Source organism: Lithobates pipiens, unplaced genomic scaffold (assembly GCF_037356315.1).
Source record: "Lithobates pipiens isolate NorthernLeopardFrog02 unplaced genomic scaffold, aLitPip1_a1.2 Scaffold_16, whole genome shotgun sequence".
Taxonomy (NCBI): Eukaryota; Metazoa; Chordata; class Amphibia; order Anura; family Ranidae; genus Lithobates; species Lithobates pipiens.
The window spans coordinates 66,314,161-66,334,092 of NW_027507748.1; the positions used below are offsets into that span (position 1 = coordinate 66,314,161).

Sequence of the window (19,932 nt, forward strand, 5' to 3'; positions counted from 1 at the left end):
AAATTGCAACTTCATTGTCAGGATGACTGTTCCAGAGCCTGCAGCTTCAAAAAACAAGTCCGCAAACTCTACTCCTATACTTGTATTCTGAAAGGTTCTCTTAAAGCCCTTGATCAGAGGACTCATTCCAGTTGTTGCTTTTGTGCAACCCGCGGTTTTTGATGATGGTGGGTAAACGCAGGCAGCAGAGATAATAACTTTTCCCACCACATCGAGACTATAAATGATGTATATGATGCTCTTGCTACTCGCCAAACAACAAACTGATATGAATAATAAATGAATATATTCTCTTAATTAAAGTGAACCACCATTTTTGCCTATTATCCCCATACAACGTATAAATATTATATGTTAAATTGATGTGGCATGGGGATATACATGAATTAGGTGGTGGTAGGCTTTAATTGGAAGCATGTATTAATATAATATTAATATATGTTTGTAATTGGGAGTAGTAGTACAGTAATTTACATAATTTATATTCTTAGTAGGGCCCAAAGTGATTGTAATTGGTTTTAATTGTGTTGTGTTTATTTTATGTAATTAAAACTATCTATAAACTTCAACCTGTTATTATGCACGTTGAAGGAAACTTTTCCCAGCTCTCAGTGCTGACTTCTCATTCTGCAAATGCTAGTTCCCTGGTTGTCATACTGACCCTTTTACATAAAGCTTTAGTTTATCAAAAAAATAAATAAATACAAAATCAGTACAAGGGCCACTTAACTTTAGTGAGATGTGTCCCTTGTGCTGCTGTGGCTTCCTTTTGCCAAAGTATTCCTCCTCTAATGCCCACCAACCCTTTGGAATCTTCCGAAGGGTAGGTGGGGTAGGGTGGGGTTAAAAGAACTAGGGGGCTATAACAGGCACTCATCAAGAATGCCCAACTATGTCCATCCTTTCAACCCCCTCCTTCAATTATTGAATCTGTTACTACAGCTTCTATGAATGTAACAGGATCTGTAAATGGAGGGGGGAACCTATCAATCACCTACCTTTCCTCTATTCATAAGTACTGCTGTGGCTTCCTTTTGCCAAAATATTCCTCCTCTAATGCCCACCAACCCTTTGGAATCTTCCGAAGGGTAGGTGGGGTAGGGTGGGGTTAAAAGAACTAGGAGGCTATAACGGGCACTCATCAAGAATGCCCAACTATGTCCATCCTTTCAACCCCCTCCTTCAATTATTGAATCTGTTACTACAGCTTCTATGAATGTAACAGGATCTGTAAATTGAGGGGGGAACCTATCAATCATCTGCCCTTCCTCTATTCATAAGTACTGTTTAATTCATGGAAGCTGTAGTGATGGCACCTATAAATGGAGCACAAGGGGGTGGCATAGTTGGACACTCTTGATGAGTGCTTTTCATTACCTCTTTGTTCTGTTAACTTGTGGTGGTGGTGGTGGTGGTGGGGACATCAAAGTTGGAAGATTTCAGCAAAAGGAGGACATAACAGCACAAGGGACACCTTTCACTGAAGGTAAGTGAGGTCAATTGTGCTGATTTATTTTTATTTTGTTTTAGGTAGAATGGCTTTCAATATATGAAGTCACTAACACAACATAAGTATGCAGAATGTAGATAAGGAGGTCTGACTTTTCTTTGATTCCCCTGTGTTTTTAAAGTGGAGTTCCAGGCAAAAATAGAACTGTCTCAAACAAATGCCTGAAGGCTTCACTGCCGGTTTCCCTTACTTGCATTGCCGGCGCCTGCACCCGAAGCTGATGTATGGATCGGCTTGGGGTGTCAACATCACGGGCTCCCTGGACAGGTAAGGGTCCATATATTAAAACAGTATTTGTAGCTGCTGACTTTTAATTTTTCTTTCCCCAGGCTGGAACTCCGCTGTAAGTCAGAAAGTTAGTATGCCAGCCAGGCACCTAGCATTTTGAGCGTGAGATTGTTAGGTATAGCCAATATATGTATCACTAAAGAAATGTATTTTAAAGTGTATCTAAACTCAAAACTTGTGTTTTTAGTTTTGGACAGTTTAGGGAAGGGTTAGAACCCATATCAAGTTTTTTTTTTTTTTTTTTTTTTTCTGTGTGTCCCCTTACTAAGTCAGATTAATTCTCTCTCTCTGTCCTGGTGATCCCTGTCACTGAGATTGAGTTTGATCGAAAATATAAAATCTTTAGTTGTCATCACAACAGGAATAGAGGGAAAATCGTCCACTGGAGATACTTGTTCTGTTGAAAACTAAGAGCCAGGAGATGGACAAGACCCTTAGAAGTCTTTGGGGCTGTAACATGACTGTGGATATAAATATATGTATAGGAGAATGTGGCAGTCAGATCTCAGTAAGTATTCATTGGGAATATGTCCCGAACAGCAGGTATATGTCTCCAATATTTGAGTTGTGGCCCCTTTAAGGGGAACAGTTTGAAGTTTCAGTACTCAGGGGTTCTCACCCATGCAGGTTGGGGGTTCTGGGCTAGTCCAGGTGGAAAGAGAGAACTAATTGTCAGTACTCTGAATTGATAAGTGTTTATTAGGGACCTTGAACTTTTGAGGTTCAAAGAGCTTTGGGAGGGAAGAACCTCTGAACTCTGACTACAAGGACTCTTAAGCTACAGCAAAGGGAGTCTTGAAAGGCAGCAGTAAGGGATCAGCACCTGTGTCACTGGAGAGGTTCACAGGCTCTGAGCATGATGAACCCTCTAGCAACTGAGCTGCTGGTTGCTAAACCCCATGGCCTGTCCGGCACCCTAATACGAGGAAGAACCCTGACCCCCAGTGTGGGACCAAGACACTGGCGGTGAGTCTGTGGGATGATCTCTTTTATACTTAAACTACAAAATATTTTTGCTTTACTTTTGGCCGAAGAAAGCTCTTTTTGATTACTTGTTTTGAAGATACCAATAAAGGGACTGTTTGCTTTTACCAAACTTGAATGGTCAACAATCAGATCTACCTCATATCACAACATCTATGAAGTGGGAGGGTGAGATGGATTACCTCAATGCTCAGGGGCAAAAAGAACAATTGCACTTGTTTTAAAGAGCGCCTATCCTTTAAGCAAATGTAAATCTGTTGCAAAGTTTCCTACCTAGAGATTGTGCAAGCAACATCACTTCTTGCTTCAGACTGGCAGCACTAAGCCACTGCCCCATAATAAGAAGCAGCGATGTCAGCCTGTTGCAAAAGCTCCTTCAGTTGGTCATTAGGATAAGTGCTTTCTGCAGACTTGATAGGTGGCCAAACTGCCAACCAAAGACGTGCACATGGCAGCCTGATAACACCTCTACAAATCGAGAGGCACTGGCCTAGCGTTGTCAGACTGCAACAGAAAGTCCTGGTAATGTAAAGATCTCCAGGTTACAAATTTTGTAACAGTTAGACAAAAAAAAATTAGCTTAGGAAAAGTGTGAGATATGATGCTAAACATACTGACAAATAGATTTTAGGTTAACATACAATAGACAATAGACAATTGACAATAAGTACACAAGTGGCGTTAATACCTATAAATTTACCCGCAACTAACTTTTTTAGTGACTTTTAATTATTTTGCTTGCTTGCAGTTCCATATTTTGGTTGCTGTATTTTATATAGAGAGTTTTAAATACTCCTTGTAGTAGTTACATAAATAATATCTCCACTTAAAGGCTGCTGATGAACGCAGTTATCTCTTTGTTTAGGTAAGTCATGCCTGAACCATGCAGGACTATGATAAAGGAGACATTTACAGGTGCATCTAAAAAATTTGAATATCATCAAAAAGTTAATTTTTTTCAGCAATTCAGTTCGAAAGGTGAAACTCATATATTATACAGATTCATTACACACAGAGTGATATATTTCAAGAATTTCTTTCTTTTAATTTTAATGATTATGGCTTACAGCTAGTGAAAACCTAAAATTTAGTATCTCAGAAAATTTGAAAAATGCATAAGACCAATTAAAAAAAAAAAAAAAAAGGATTTTTAATACAGAAATGTTGGCTTACTGAAAAGTATGTTCATGTACAGTATAGTATGCACTTAATACTTGGTCAGGGCTCCTTTTGATTAATTCCTGCATAAATGCAGCGTGGCATGGAGGCGATCAGTCTGTGGCACTGATGAGGTGTTATAGAAGCCCGGGTTGCTTTGATAGCGGCCTTCAGCTCATCTGAATTTTTAGTCTGGTGTCTCTCATATTCCTCTTGACAATTCCCCACAGATTTTCTATGGGGTTTAGGTCAGGTAAGTTTGCCCGCCAATCAATCACTGTGATACCATGATCATTAAACCAGGTATTGATATTAAATTTTTTTTAGATGTACCTGTATATTATTGTTTATATTATTATTATATTAAAGCTACACATGCATGCATGCACACAGTATTGTTTTTCAGCCAGCTCTTTGATAGCTAGTCCTGCATCATAAAGAGAAACTCATTTAATATGCACATACAACCTGGTTGCAGAACAAACCTGATGCATTATTTTGTATTCAAAATAAAAAAAATGCTTAAAATCTGCTTCTTTTTGGCTAAGTACATTCAAAGTCAGCTTTGAATATTTACTTGTTAATTAGTGGGTTTATTACAATCTGGTTTCATTACTCCAGCTCAGCTAAGCCCCCTGAGTTATAAGAGTTAATAAATTCACAGATTAATCATAGTGTTGAAACAGTAATTAAAATGTATTTGGTATGACATTGGCAATTAAAAGAGTTTTGCAATTATAAATGCTGTAGACATTCTCTGAAAGTACAGTGGGGAAGAAAAAGAGTCTTCTCCTGGCTGGCTCGCCAATTATCACATAGGCTCAGAGGGTTCATATTTATTATTTTGGAAGTTTTTTTTTTTTCCACTAACAGACTGAGGCATTAAATAGATATGTTACCTTTCATTTGTAAAGACACATTCTCTTTAAGTGTAGCTGGAGGACACATTAGTAAAGTACCCCAGGAGATTTATTCTCTAATACCACTTGGTATCTATCTCTCATTTACTGCACACAGCTGCATCTGGAGTAACTCTGTTAATTGCGCCAATGAGTAGCATAGTGTTCCTTGGGTGGTGTTAATCATTCATTATTACCCAAACTGTTACATCAAAGTATTCCTTTAGTAGCCAGTATAATAAAAAAAATCAGGATGTTGTTTTAAAAGAAAGAACCTTTGAAATCACTATAAAAAAGCAAATAACTTTGCCTGCCTCTGTTATAGTAATAAAGCACGTCATAGTTCCCTCTATGTCCAACTCCCTCACCTTTCTGCCTGCTGATGCTACACAATCTATGTATTAGCTGAGTAGGAAACATTTGCATAACGGGCACTGTGCTGTTTTACGTTTTGGGCTAGTGTCAACAGTAACAAAAAGGTGTGGCATACACAGGAACAAATATGGTTTCCCTGTCTACAGGTTTACTTTAAGGCCAAAACAATACTCGCTAGATAAATTACCCTGCAAAAAAATGTAACCAGATTTTTTGCAGATTCTTTCCTAATCTTTTTCTAAATAAATTGACAAAAACCTTATGTAAAACTAAAAACTAACTGCTTAGTGGAAGGGTCAACCTTATTTAATACAACCTAAGCCAGTGATGCCAAACCTTGGCACCCCAGATGTTTTGGAACTATATTTCCCATGATGCTCATGCACTTTACAGTGTAGTTGAACATCATGGAAAATGTAGTTCCAAAACATCTGGCGTGCCAAGGTTTGCCATCACTGACCTAAGCAACCTCAGTGCTGCAGTAGAAAACATTTAATTCTCCCAGCATCCCTTTAGAAGTACATCCCTCTTTCCCAATGTCCTACCAAAACATTTAGTTGCTGGATTTTTCAGTTAAAGTATTTTGGAGGCTTCCCAGAAGAATAGTGATATGGTTACATGGGCAGAGAATGTGATTTCCGGGTGCACAGTATTCACAAAGAGCATACATAACACCTCTAGGCTGCCATAGTTCCAAAAAAGTGGCATTTGAATTTTTAATCTCAGCTTTGGAAAAATCATAGAGATTGATGAAGAGAAAAATAAAAAAACAAAATGCCCTGTTTAATGTCTTTTATAATTTTTACAATACCCGAGATGTGACAAGCTCATCGCTTGAGCGGACTTTACCAGTACCAGAAAGAAACACTATAAGCTCATCGATAAAAAAATGGATGTCTTGCAACAATTTACTGAACAAAGTCTAACCAGCAAAACAAGGTTACATAGTTACATACACAGTAGGTGAGGTCAAAAAAGACACAAGTCCATTAAATCGAACCCATGTGTGTGATTATATTGTATATAATACATTGTATATCCCTGTATGTTGTGGTCATTCAGGTGCTTATCTAATAGTTTTTTGAAACTGTTGATTCTCCCCGCTGAAACCACTGCTTGTGGAAGGGAATTCCACATCCTTGCTGCGCTTATAGTAAAGAACCCTCTACGCAGTTTAAGGTTAAACCTATTTTCTTCTAATTTTAATGAGTGGCCACGTGTCTTGTTAAACTTCCTTCCACAGAAAAGTTTTATCCCTATTGTGGGGTCACCAGTATGGTATATGTATATTGAAATCATATCCCCTCTCAAGCGTCTCTTCCCCTGAGAGAATAAGTTCAGTGCTCCCAACCTTTCCTCATAACTAACATCCTCCAGACTCTTTATTAGCTTTGTTGCCCTTCTTTGTACTCTCTCCATTTCCAGTACATCCTTCCTGAGGACTGGTGCCCAGAACTGGAGAGCATACTCTAGGTGCAGCCGGGCTAGAGTCTTGTAGAATGGGAGAATTATCACTTTATCCCTGGAGTTAATGAACTATTAAAAACACTTTTTGTTTCATATTTGTATCTTAAAGTGATTCTAAAGGCTCAAGGTTATTTTTACCTTCATGCATTCTATACATGAAAGTAAAAAAACCTTCACTGTGCAGCAGCCCCCCCAATACTTACCTGAGCCCCATCGCAATCCAGCAATGTGCATAGCAGCCTCGGCTCTCAAGGCACTCACACTCCTCATTGACTGAGGTAGCAGTGGGAGCCATTGGCTCCTGCTGCTGTCAGTCACAGCCAGTGAGTCAATGAGGAGAGAGAGGAGGTTGGGGCTGAGCCACGGCTCTGTGTGTGCTGGTTGCTCTGGGGGCAGGAGGAAGGGGTCAAGAGCACTTGTGGGGGACCCGAGAAGAGGAGGATTTGGGCTGCTCTGTGGAAAACCACTGCACAAAGCAGGTAAGTATGACATGTTTGTTATTTTTTTTTAAACAACAAGCCTTTAGGCTCCATTCACACTTGTGTGACTTGTCATGCAACTTTGGACATCAAAGTTGCATGACAAGTCGTTCCCCATGTTTTCCAATGATAACCATTTATTTTTGCATGACTTAAAGTTGCAGAGACTTCAAAGTAGTTCATTCACTACTTTGGTCTGACTTTCATGGAACTTGAGGGCCATAGACTTCAATGTTAATCTTCAGAAGTTGCATGAAAGTCATAGCTGAATGTTATACAATGCAACATTTGCCCCATTAGTCCTGGTCAAAGCCAAAGTCGTATACAAGTTGCACCCATCCAAAGTTGTGTCCAAGTTGTGTCAAAATTGCATCAAAGTTGCACCAACGTTGCACTCCAAAGTCGGCGCAACTTTGGAGTTGTACAAGCGTGAATGGAAGATAAATATCACTTTAAGATGAAGCTTCCTCACAGTACACGGCCTTGCATAGGACACTAGGATGCATTTTAGCCTACCCATTCCAGAGTGATCTCCAAAGCTTCTCCAGCAAATGTCCACATTCTCCAACAACAGTGTTCTGAAATATCATTCTGTCAGGAAGGCTGACTGACACCTGACAACTAAAATGTTGATCTTGGTCTGTTCAACCCTTAAAGTGATGGGTAGTCTCACTGACCAACAGCGAAGTGAGGATGGGAAGAGTGGCACTCTGTCTTCTCTACCCTGTTTCCCCGAAAATAAGACCTAGTGTGATTGTCGGTAATGGCTGCAATATAAGCCCTACCCCCAAATAAGCCCTTGTTAAAGTCAGTGTAGGTCTTATTTTCAGGGTAGGGCTTATTTTCGGGGAAACAGGGTAGGGCTTATTTGGAGGGTATGGCTTATATTGCAGCCATCACCGACAATCACGCTAGGTCTTATTTTCAGGGAAACAGGGTAGTCCAGACTTGTATGATATAGGCAGCTAATAAAAGAAGTAAGGCCAAAGATGTTTTGGCCCTACCTATGCTGTGGGTCACAGGAGTGCACTTAGTTTAGCATTTCTGTGACCTGTATTTAGTCGAGGTTGGGCTAAAATCCCCTGTGGGCTGACATCAATGAGTCGGTCCAGGCTCTGGAGAGATCCCTTTAATGTCAGATTCCATCCACATCTCTGAACAGCAGCTGGCTCAGCTCCGCCAGCCGCTCCCACCCCATTCAGTCCAGTGCTCCAGTGAGCACTGGAGGGGCAGAGCAGAGAGTTGGTGACTGACAGTGCATGGCTCTCTGCTCACTGAAGACCAAGAACTGAGCAATCATGAGTCTTTGATCACTCCGTTCTCGGTGTGAAGGTAGTGGGGGACAGATGCAGCTTGGATCAGTGCTGCATCCACCTGGGTGAGTAGGATTTTTCTTTTTATAATCTGAAAACTCTAATGGTTTGGACATCCACCTGTAGCCTATGTTAGTAAATATATTCGAGCTGAACTCTAAGCAAATATAAAATTCACAGAATATTGCATCTCTTTATTCATGAATATGTTGTTAAAGGTATTTTTTAAGTGCAAGCAACGTAAGTACCTGAATTTGACTTGGTAGCAACCTCTTGCAGTCCTTGTGCAGCAGAGCTTAGATCATGAGAAGGAGAAACAGTATAAAAAGCCAGCGAGTTTAGTTGCAGTGCCTATGTGCTGACAAGAGACATGCTGGTAGGAGGAGATATCAAAGTGACAGAGAGACTAGTACATCAGTCTTCTGCTTCTTTTTTTAATTGTTCAGTCACAGTGTAGGGTTATGGAGGAGCTATCTAACTGCAGCCCAAAAAAATTTGCTGTATTGCAGAGCTGTGTAAAGCGCAGAACTGGATAGACAGAATACAGATATTTTGGCAGCTAAAATAACTCCCTTACATCTGTGTGTTTAGCTGTTTGCCTGGAGTTCAGCTCATTTTGTTAAAACAGACTGTGTTTAACCGCTTTAGCCCCGGAAGATTTGGCTGCTGAATGACCAGGCCATTTTTTGTGATTCGGCACTGAGTCACTTTAACTGACAATTGCGCAGCCGTGCGACTTGGACCCAAACAATATTGACATCCTTTTTTTCCCACAAATAGAGCTTTCTTTTGGTGGTATTTGATCACCCCTGCGGTTTTTATTTTTTGTGCTATAAACAAAAAAAGAGTGACAATTATGAAATAAACACAATACTTTGTACTTTTTGCTATAACAAATATGCACTTTTTTTTTTTTTTTTTTTTAAAGCTAATTTTTTCTCAGTTTAGGCTGATATGTATTCTTCTACATATTTCTGGTAATAGAAATCGCAATAAGCGTACATTGATTTGTTTGCGCAAAAGTTATAACGTCTACAAAATAGGGGATAGATTTATAGCATATATTTTTTTACTAGTAATGGCGGCGATCTGCGATTTTTATCGGGACTGCGAGATTATGACGGACGCATCGGCCAATTTCTACACATTTTTGGGACCATTGGCATTATACAGCAATCAGTGCTATAAAAATGCACTGATTACTGTAAAAATGTCACTGGCAGGGAAGGGGTTAACACTAGGGGGTGATCAAGGGATTAACTGTGTTCCCTCTCTGTGTTCTAACTGAAGGGGGGAGGGGACTGTCTAGAGGAGATGACAGATCGCTGTTCATACTTTGTATAAACACACGATCAGTCTCCTCTCCCCTCAGAGAACCGGGATCTGTGTGTTTACACAGATCCCGGTTCTCGGTCTGTCGCAAGCGATCGCTGGAGCCTGGCAGTCATCGCGCCCGCCGGGCACTCGCACCTGCTCCGCGGGTGAGCAGCGGGCGCACATGCCTGCACCTCCAGTGGCCACAGGGCGAAGTGACGTAAGATAGCATCATTTCGCCCAGCCCGTGCCATTCTGACGCAGTAAACTAAAACCTGAAACTTTCGCGGCTTACCAAGAGAAGTGTAAAAAAGAAAGCATATAAAACAGGAACCTAATCAGAATTCAAGAGAGTATTTAGTCTTTAAAAAAAGGCGTATTCTCTTTTTAGCACTCCATTTTTCTGTGTTCCGAAATGATCGGCATTCCCCAATAAGTGCCTATTAGATGTCTTCTTTGTCGCTGTCCAAATTCATAATACAAGTCTTAGGTAATCTGACAGCCGTAGTTTTTCCCAGAAAGCAAATCACACATACTGATTACCTCTTAAGTAGTTTCACTGTGCAGTTTCCTTCCTCGGTAAGCAGCGGCTTGCGAGCAACTAAAGTATTTGAAGTCATTATCGGATTGCAGGTTGTGATAATGCATCAGCCACATTTCTTACCGTTGTCCTCAAAAAGCTTCTAGAGCTCAGCGGAGAATCATTAGTCCCTGATGAAAAGGAATTGTAGTCATGCTTGAAACAAGAATATTTTTCTGCCTGGATTTATCATGCAGGGTAAAGTTGTATATTACTTTCTCATCGATACTTAGAAGCCTAGCTCAATATATTCATTATACTGTGAAGTTTTGCTTTTTTTTTTTCATTGAGAAGTTAAAAAAAAATTAAAATTACTTGGCTTAAAGTGCAAATGGTAGAAAAGAAAAATGTATTTCTATTATTATTATTTGATATTATTATTTTAATATTATTATTATTATTATTATTATTATTATTATTAATAATCACTTCAGCCCCAGAAGGTTTTGCCCCCTTAACCACTTGCCTACCAGGCCAATTCTGACATTTATCTCCTACATGTAAAAATCATAATTTTGTTGCTAGAAAATTAAAAGAACCCCCAAACGTTATATATGTTTTTTTTAGCAGAGACCCTAGAGAATAAAATGCCGGTTGTTGTAACTTTTTATCTCACATGGTATTTGCACATTCATTTTTCAAACGTGTTTGTTTTGGGAAAAAAAAAAAAAAACACTTAAGCCCCCGAACCATTTGGCTGGCCAAAGACCAGAGCACTTTTTGCGATTTGGCACTGCGTCGCTTTAACTGACAATTGCGCAGTCATGTGACATGGTTCCCAAACAAAATTGACGTCCTTTTTTTCCCACAAATAGAGCTTTCTTTTGGTGGTATTATATAACCTCTGCGGTTTTTATTTTTTGTGCTATAAACAAAAATACATTATTTTCTACTTTTTGCTATAATAAATATCTCCAAAAATATATATATAAAAAAACATTTTTTTCCTCAGTTTAGGCTGATATGTATTCTTCTACATATTTTTGGTAAAAGAAAATCGCAATAAGCGTTTATTGATTGGTTCGTGCAAAAGGTATAGTGTCTACAAAATAGGGAATAGTTTTATGGCATTTTTATTATTAATTTTTTTACTAGTAATGGCGACGATCAGCGTTTTTTACTGGACTGTGACATTATGGTGGACACATCAGACACTTTTGGCTTGATTTTGGGACCATTCACATTTATACAGTGATCAGTGCAATTAAAAATGCATTGATTACTGTGTAAATGTGACTAGCAGTGAATGGGGTTAACCACTAGGTGGTGCTGTAGAGGTTAAGTGTCTCCTAGGGAGTGATTCTAACTGTGGGGGGAGGGGCTGTGTGTGACACGACACTGATCACCACTCCCAATCACAGGAAGCTGCGATCAGTGTCAGTGTCACTAGGCAGAACGGGCAAATGCTTGTTTACATTAGCAATTCCCCATTCTTCCTCTCCGTGAGACCGCCTCTCAATTGGAAACGTACAGGTATGTTAATCAGCCTGTACGTGCCCTTTTGCCGCAGTATATCTGCGTAAGGAAGTCGGGAAGCAGTTAATGCATTAAATAAAAATAAAAAAAGACAGTAAAGTTAGCTCAATTTTTTGCATAATGTGAAAGATGATGTTACGCCGAGTAAATAGATACCTTGTATCTACTCGTGGAATGGCACCAAACTTTGGTACTTGACAATCCCCATAGGCGACGCTTAATTTTTTTTACAGGTTACACGTTTTGAGTTACAGAGGAGGTCTAGTATGAGAATTATTGCTCTCGCTCGAATGTTCGCGGCGATACCTCACATGTGTAGTTTGAACATTTTTTACATATGTGGGCGTAACTTACGTATGTGCTTGCTTCTGCGAGCGAGCATGCGGGGAGAAGGGCGCTTTATTTTTATTTTATTTTTTTATTGTTAATTTTACTTTTATTTTTCTAGTTTGATGCTTTCTTTTTATGTTTTTTTTTTTGATTACTTTTATTCCTGTTACAAAGAATATAAACATAAATAGGAATGGTGTATGACAGGTCCTCTTTACAGTGAGATATGGGGTCAACAAGTCCCCAGATTTCACATCTAGGCTGGGAAGCCTGAAATAAAATAAAAAAATTCAAATGCAGAGGCCGGATGTGACATCATAGCATTGCGCCAAGACTCTGAGCGATCATAGAGACTCCAGGGACCATCTGGTCTGCCGGAAATCTCTTTGGTCAACATCCGCCGCCTGTCAGTTCCTTCTCTGGTTCGCCGATGGCAGGGGCGAGCCGGGAGAAGCACCAGAGGGTGGCGCCGGAGGGGCCCCCCCTATAAGAACGTTCAAGTGAATGAACAGTAGGCATCATTCAGTTATCACCGATCAAACCTGACAATGTCATATGACGTTGGACGGGCGAGAAGCGGTTAATGACCAGGCCATTTTACCGATAGGGCACTATGTTATTTTGAATGATAGTAGTGTGGTCATGCAACACTATACCCAAATAAAATTGCTGTCCCTTTTTCCCACAAATTGAGCTTTCTTTTGATGGTCTTTTTTTTTAACTTTCTGCTATAAACACACATCCAATAAAAAAAATGTAAAAAATCTAATATCTTCATCAGTTTAGACCAATATGTATTCTGCTACATATTTTTGGTAAAAAAAGTAAAAAAATCCCAATAAGCATATATTGATTGGTTTGCGCAAAAGTTGTCACGTCTACAAACTATGGGATATTTTTATGGCATTGTTATTTTTTTTATTTTTTTTTACTAGTATGGACAGCGATCAGCAATTTTTAGTGGCACTGCGACGTTGCGGCAGACAAATCGGACATCTAACTGATACTTTTGACACGTTTTTGGGAACCAGGGACATTATTACATTGATCAGTGCTAAAAATATGCACTATTACTGTACTAATGGCAGGGAAGGGGTTAGCATCAAGGGCGATCAATGGGTTAAGTGTGTCCTTAGAGGGTGCTTGCTAACTGTGTGGGGGATGGTCTGACTGGATGAAGACAGAGATCAGTGTTCCTGCGTAGCAGGAAAACAAGATCTCCATCTTCTGCCTTGTCAAAACGACAATCTGCCTTGTTTACATAGGCAGATAGCCATTCTGCATCAGGTCCACTGGACCCGCTGTTGGCTCCCGCTCTGTCCAGTTGGGGGCGTGCACACACGAGCGTCCCCAGTGTCAATTGCACAAAATGATGTACAGGTACGTAATTTCGTGCAATAAAGCCGACCTGCTGCAGTATATCTGCGGTAGGCGGTTGACAATTGGTTAATTTTATTATTATTTTATATTATTATGGTCATTCCTTCTTCCTTTTTTTTGTAACCCTGAGCTTTAAGTGACTTTTCCACAAATCTGTGTCTGCTATTAGTAAGCACTAGATCTAATTCTGTTCTGCTTTGGAGAAGGTTAAAGCTTTATTAAACCAAATAGCAAACGTTTATTGTATTGCAGCTTACCAATTCTTGGATTTACTGGTTGTATTAGTTTTCTTTTTTTAAGCTTTCTTTCTATTTTCATCTGGTGAGTCCGCCTTTTGTTTTTCAAAAGAACAAGTTGTCATGAAAAAGTAGCAATTACATGGGTGAGACAGACCATTTACCACTGAGAGGGGTGCTTGTAATGATAAACTTTTATTTATTTATATAAAAACGTTATCCAAAAAGTTGCTGTAGCTACTTATAAAGTGTGAGCTTCAGTTTGGAGAAAAAAAAGGGAAAAAAGCCTAAAAAAACAAACAAATGCAGTCACCGCATCTACCGCTGCAATTTTTGAAAATTTTGGTTTTGAATTTAATACCGCTTTAGGTTTGCAGTTCTTCAAAGGATGTGGCTTAGGATAGGACAAGACAACCTATTCTATCTATACACTGATCGAATTTTCACCTGTTCCTGATGAACTGGCTGAAATTTTGCCCTGTGGGTGGCGCTGGCCACCCACCTGCCAGACATGTTTCAAATAAAAAAATCAAAGAAGCCAAATGGAAAATTGGTGAACAAGGGCTGCATCCAATCAGATGCAGGCACTTTTTGGGTATTTTGACAGCTGCCACCAGCTGCCAGACTACAGTAGATATAGCAGAAGATTTGTCCATCCAAGTTGTATTGTATTGCATGGATGGAGAAACTTGTTCGATTTTTTTTTCTTTTCATTTGTTATGCTTTGTATCTATGTGGTCACTTTGCTGTAAAGCAAGGAACATGAACCTCTGTAGAATAATAAGCCCACCCTTTAAGGGGTTTCTGATTCTGGGAGGTGGGGCGGGGTTTATGATTACGTGACCATTGTAATTGGCTGTCAAGGTGGTCACCTGATCGGAAAGCTCTCGATCGCTAGCAGCAATTGGGAGCTTTCTGTTAGCCGCTGGTAACTGTCAGGAGCACGTGCTCACAGCATAGCTGTGTTTGCAATGTGGTAGACAAATATGCAGCCGCTCTGCGCCATGTACTGCCCTCCGGGTGCCCCGCGTATTTGTGTTCCTTAAATGCCAAGTGGTTTATATGTTTTACCAATCAAGAATGCTGTACAAATAAACAACTTACAATTTTAGGAAAACAATACAGGACATTACAAATATGCATTTAATATACACACACACAAGCTATCCATGCCTCCTGCCAAATGAACATTGGCAATAAATACAATAGGGGTACACAAACGGTTTCTTAACCTGGGTAATAATGTAGATTTGGCAGTTTATTTACTAGAGGCAAATCCACTTTGCACTACAAGTGCACTTGGAAATGCAGTTGCCGTAGATCTGAGGGGGACATGCGAGGACAATAAAAAACAGTATTTTTGCTTGTATATGATTGGATGATAGAAATCTCCCGAGCTTCCCCCCATTTTGATCTTCTCCTCGGATCTACAGTGACTGCACTTCCAAGTGCACTTGTAGTGCAAAGTGGATTTGCCTTTAGTAAATCAACCCCTTAGTGTCATCCCTAGGTGAAGTTCCCTCCTTGCACAGACTTTCTTTGGTCTTATAGAGTTTCCTTCCTTCTCTGTTCTTCCTGGCGATATGTAGTCCTCTTCCTTCTATGCAGGGCCTCTTTCAAACTCCTCTTTGCTTCCCAAAGTTCTTAAAACTAGTGCTTCCTTTGTGTTCAGCATATGACTGTGTTTAAGTACTTTCTCACCTCCCCTCATTTCCTGCCAACCTTATTTTCTGTTTTACTAGTTTTCATGAACCAGTCATACAAGTTAATTATCTTTTGAATAGAGGAAACCCCCAGCTTCTGCTAGATGGTAGCTAAAATGTATCACTACATATATTTATGATATCAAATTTACAAAAAAAACAACATAGCAACACACCGTTCAGCCACAGCCTGAATAAAAAAAAATCAAATGCCATGTACACAAGACCGAACATTCCATCAGAATAAAGTCTGACGGTCTTTCCGATGGAGTTCCGCTGAAATGGACTTGCCTACACATGATCACACCAAAGTCCATTTGTTTAGAACATTATGACGTACAACGGGACTAGAAAAGGAAGTTCAATAGCCAGTAGCCAATAGGTGCCCCTGCATTATTTTTGGTCAGTCGGAATAGCATACAGATGAGCGGTTTTCCCGATAGGAATTGATTCCGTTGGAAAGATTTAAAACATGTTCTATTTCTAGGTCCATAAGAATTTTTGAAAAAAAAGTGAGATGAAGCCCACACACGATTGGAATATCCAATGAAATGATTCTGTTGGACCTTTTCTGCCGGAAAGTCAGTGAAAAGTGTACGCGGCATAAGAGTGTGTGGCCAGCTTTGATCTACTCAGAAGCTGAAGGTGGTTGCTGCAGGTGTAAAATGCTGTTGATGATAATGATGATGATGGTAATGGTGCTTTGCCACTATATACACTGGGGTTTTGGCATTTTCTGTCTGTTCCAGGGATACCAAAGAGGAGGCTTTCTCAGTTAGCAACTGTGGCTCAAACTCAAGCTTAGTTTACCCTGCTCATTCAGGTGTGTTCAGTTTACTCTTTCACTGTCAGGTGCTGACCGATTCCTCTTCCTTTATGAACTAGCACACAGATTGGTTAACCCCTTCAGGACATAAGTCCCTGTATTCAGGGTTTGACGATTCTTCCACCTAAGAACCTCTGAAAATACAGGTCCCTAATAAGGACTTAGCAATCCAGAAAGTACTGAATTCAGTCCTGTGCTTTCTAGCCAGACAACCCTAGAACTTCTCACCCTGCATGGGTGAGAACTCCTGAGTAATCAACATACCTTCAAATCTTCCCCCTTAAAGGGACCACAATGCAAATAATAGGAAAATATACCTGCTGTTCAGGACTCAGCCCTGGCATCCTGTAGAAATATGGAATGTGTTTAACTGATTTCAAGTGATTACAATTGGACTTTAAAATGCTGCACTACAGATACAAAGTCAGTAATTTTCTTGTAGGCTTTTTCAGTAAGGCAAAGACAGATTGCAATTGGTGTTAGTTCAAAGCAGCCAATCAGAATTCCCCTTTCATTGTTCTGACTTCAGTAAACTCAAATCCATTGGTTTGCAGGTGATCGATGCTACTTGCAAGTAAATGTCAGATTTTTTTTTTTTTCTGAATAAATACGGAAAGCTGACTACACTGTGTGTTTTTGATACTGTCCCTATTATAATATCTACTACAATAAGGGTTTCTAATTAAAAAGGTGCAGAAGTGTACTGTACATATGTAGTGAATTTCATGGAACATGTAAATCAAATGCCTGTCACCTTTCCACTTATCCCAAAATTGCTGGATAGTTCCAGTTTTGAACAGGTTGGGAATTTTATGAAGTCATCATAGTTTTATCCAAATGCTCTCCTCAATTGTATTTTGTGGGCACATATGTGAAAGAGCTTGGGCAGATTTGGTTGAACTTAAGCTAAACCATTTTTTTATTAGCCCTACAAATGGCCAAAATGGAAATGGATTTGCTCCACTTTAACTTCAATGGGTTCACCAAAAAATGTGCAAACTTCGAGGCTGATTCATGAATCTTTTAATGAACCAAGTCCAAAAAGATTCAATCAGCTCTACTCTCGTTAGGACACAGAGAAATAAAACTTGACATAGGTTCTACTTTTTCCTTTCTCTTCCAGAGCTAATATCTAGTTTTATTCAGGCATCCACTGTCAATGTGTGAAATTATAGTTGTGTATATATAATTTTGGAAGATATTGCCATTGAGATTAATCACAGGTGGCTTTTTTTCTGTATAATTACATATTTTTTATGTTTATTTTACATATACAGAACTGCTATCTTATGCTTGTGATTGATTGAATCTATTTTCACCATATTGTTGTTTGTAACTGCATACTTACAATGAATAACCATTATTTTTTGTTATGTACCAACATACATGCCAACAGACCTAGTTTCCTCTAAACTTTCCTGGCTTCCAAAAGCTGGAAGAGGCATTGCTAAAAGAGGATATGTTCTTTGTACATTCAAATACCCAATGGGTATTGTTGGCAAGTATGTACATAAAATAAACTGTTTCCTAATGTATTTTAAGTGTTCTCATGCCTTCTTTTCTCTCCCAGGTATACTGATGCTCTTTGTGTTTATCTGATGTTTACAGACTGTCTCTGTTAAAAATCACAGGTTCACCCCTTACGAGTGGTATAACCCACACCCGTGCAACCCTGACTCAGATGTCGTGGAAAACAATTTTACTTTGCTAAATAGTTTCTGGTTTGGAGTTGGAGCTCTCATGCAACAAGGTACAAAGGTCACACCTTTACTGTTACACACATCCCACAGTCTGCTTGGGGTCTTCAGTGCTGGTAAACTCCACCCTATACGCCTCCTTTGTGTACTGTAAACCCTTATGTTAGCTAGCTGAAGAAGGGCACCATGTGTTGCAGGTAAGAAGGAATAGACAACAGGAAAACAAGAGATATCGGCATGCATTGTAAATCGCCAAAATATGATTACAGGGCAGTAGAAACAAGCCTCTTTGTTGACCAGGCCCAAGAGTAATGTCCTACCATTACTCACTTTGGATTTAGGGTCTTTCAATGTTGTACATGGCCATGGCTGCCCCCTGGCTCTCTACCTTTGTTGCAGGGGTACTTCAGTTCAAGCCTCAACCAGTCTGAATAATAATATACATAGCTGTACCCCCTGTACCATCAGTAACTCTGCCAGTCAACTCATTTATAAAAAATAAAATAAAAATTATAATTTACTCAGGGTATGGATTTGATAGTACATTATGTAGCCCCACTTACCTCATTAACTTTTTCACCATTTTACAGTAGTTGTGTCAAACTAATTTGAAACATTCAGAATGAATTCAGTTCTTACACATCATTTAGCATGTTGTAGAAGAGTTCTTCTATTTAGAACTTAAGTATGCAAAATGCAAACATCTTCCAAATCTCACCACATCAAACATTAAGCCACAAAGGAATTACAATATGTCTCAAACCCCTTATAAAGCATTAACTGAAATTGCTATTTTAGGCTAGACTCCTTCATATTGCTCCAGGTTTCCAAACTACCCCCCACACATTGCAATGGTTAAGTCCAGGAGTTATAAATATAACCAGTCAGTAGGATTTAACACTCCTCTTCCTTCTTGAGTTTATTGCCTAGACCAATGGTCTCCAAATTGAGGCTTAGGGGCCGGATCTGGCCTTTTACATTACTTTATCTAGCCCTCGGGGCATTATTCCTTCCACTGACATTAACAATGGGGCTTAATTCCTGCCACTGACACCAACAATGGAGCATAATTCCTGCCACTGACACCAGCAACGCAGCACTATTTCTCCCACTGACACCAATGATGGGGCACTATGTCTCCCATTGACACCAATAACTGGGTACTATTCCTCTCATGAATACCAATGATGAGTTATTGTTACCGATGCCAGGACATTTTCTACATCTACTGGCCACAGTCTGGTTCCTCTAAAGTCTGAGGGATAGTAAACTAGCCTTTTGTTTAGGGGCAGGAAATTACTGAACACTAATGAATTAAGGGGCTAAAAAAGTGGGACAACCATGGGCTGGTATGGTAAACAAAAAACCCAGAATTTGACTCTATTTGTATGGCTATCCATGTTTTTCAAAAAAAAATAAAAAACGTGAGCCATGTGTTTTTAGCATATGTAAAGTTTGTTTACTGGCCTCATTTTGTAGACCTTTAGCTAATGTTCTTTGGATATGAAAAATCTGTTCACTTTTCTTTTTTCTCTTTGGAACTTAAATTCTAGCAAGCTTCTTTGTGGGACACTGAATAGCTGTCTAGACAGGTTCTTAGTCCTGCCACAGTGATATACTGAAAAGTTTGCGTATTGCATTTTTAGTATGTATCTCTGAATTGTTTCAATTTGTCACATAAGCCCAAAGTACACCTTACCCGCTTGATTAGTTATAGAAAAACTTAATCATTTTCAAATGTCTATAACTGTTGTGCACACTTGAAAATTGTCTTCAATTAAATTTTATCCAGCAGTTTTTAAAGAAGCCCAAGCAATTCACATTGTAATTTGGTCATCAGTACCCTCATACAGTCATGAAGATAAAGCTTCTTTGGAATCCTTGTTATATAAATAGGGGTTTTGAGGTTCATGTTAG

General features: G+C 39.4%; 1 protein-coding gene across 6 annotated transcripts in view; it reads left to right on the top strand.

The window, feature by feature from the left end:
- GRIK1 (glutamate ionotropic receptor kainate type subunit 1) overlaps nucleotides 1-19,932 on the top strand; it is a 626,279-nt gene that overhangs the window by 516,051 nt on the left and 90,296 nt on the right. For all 6 annotated transcript variants that reach the window (XM_077480009.1, XM_077480011.1, XM_077480010.1 and 3 more), the window contains one exon: nucleotides 17,950-18,068. In XM_077480009.1, coding sequence (XP_077336135.1) covers nucleotides 17,950-18,068 — 119 coding nt within the window. The remainder of the gene's footprint in view (nucleotides 1-17,949; nucleotides 18,069-19,932) is intronic.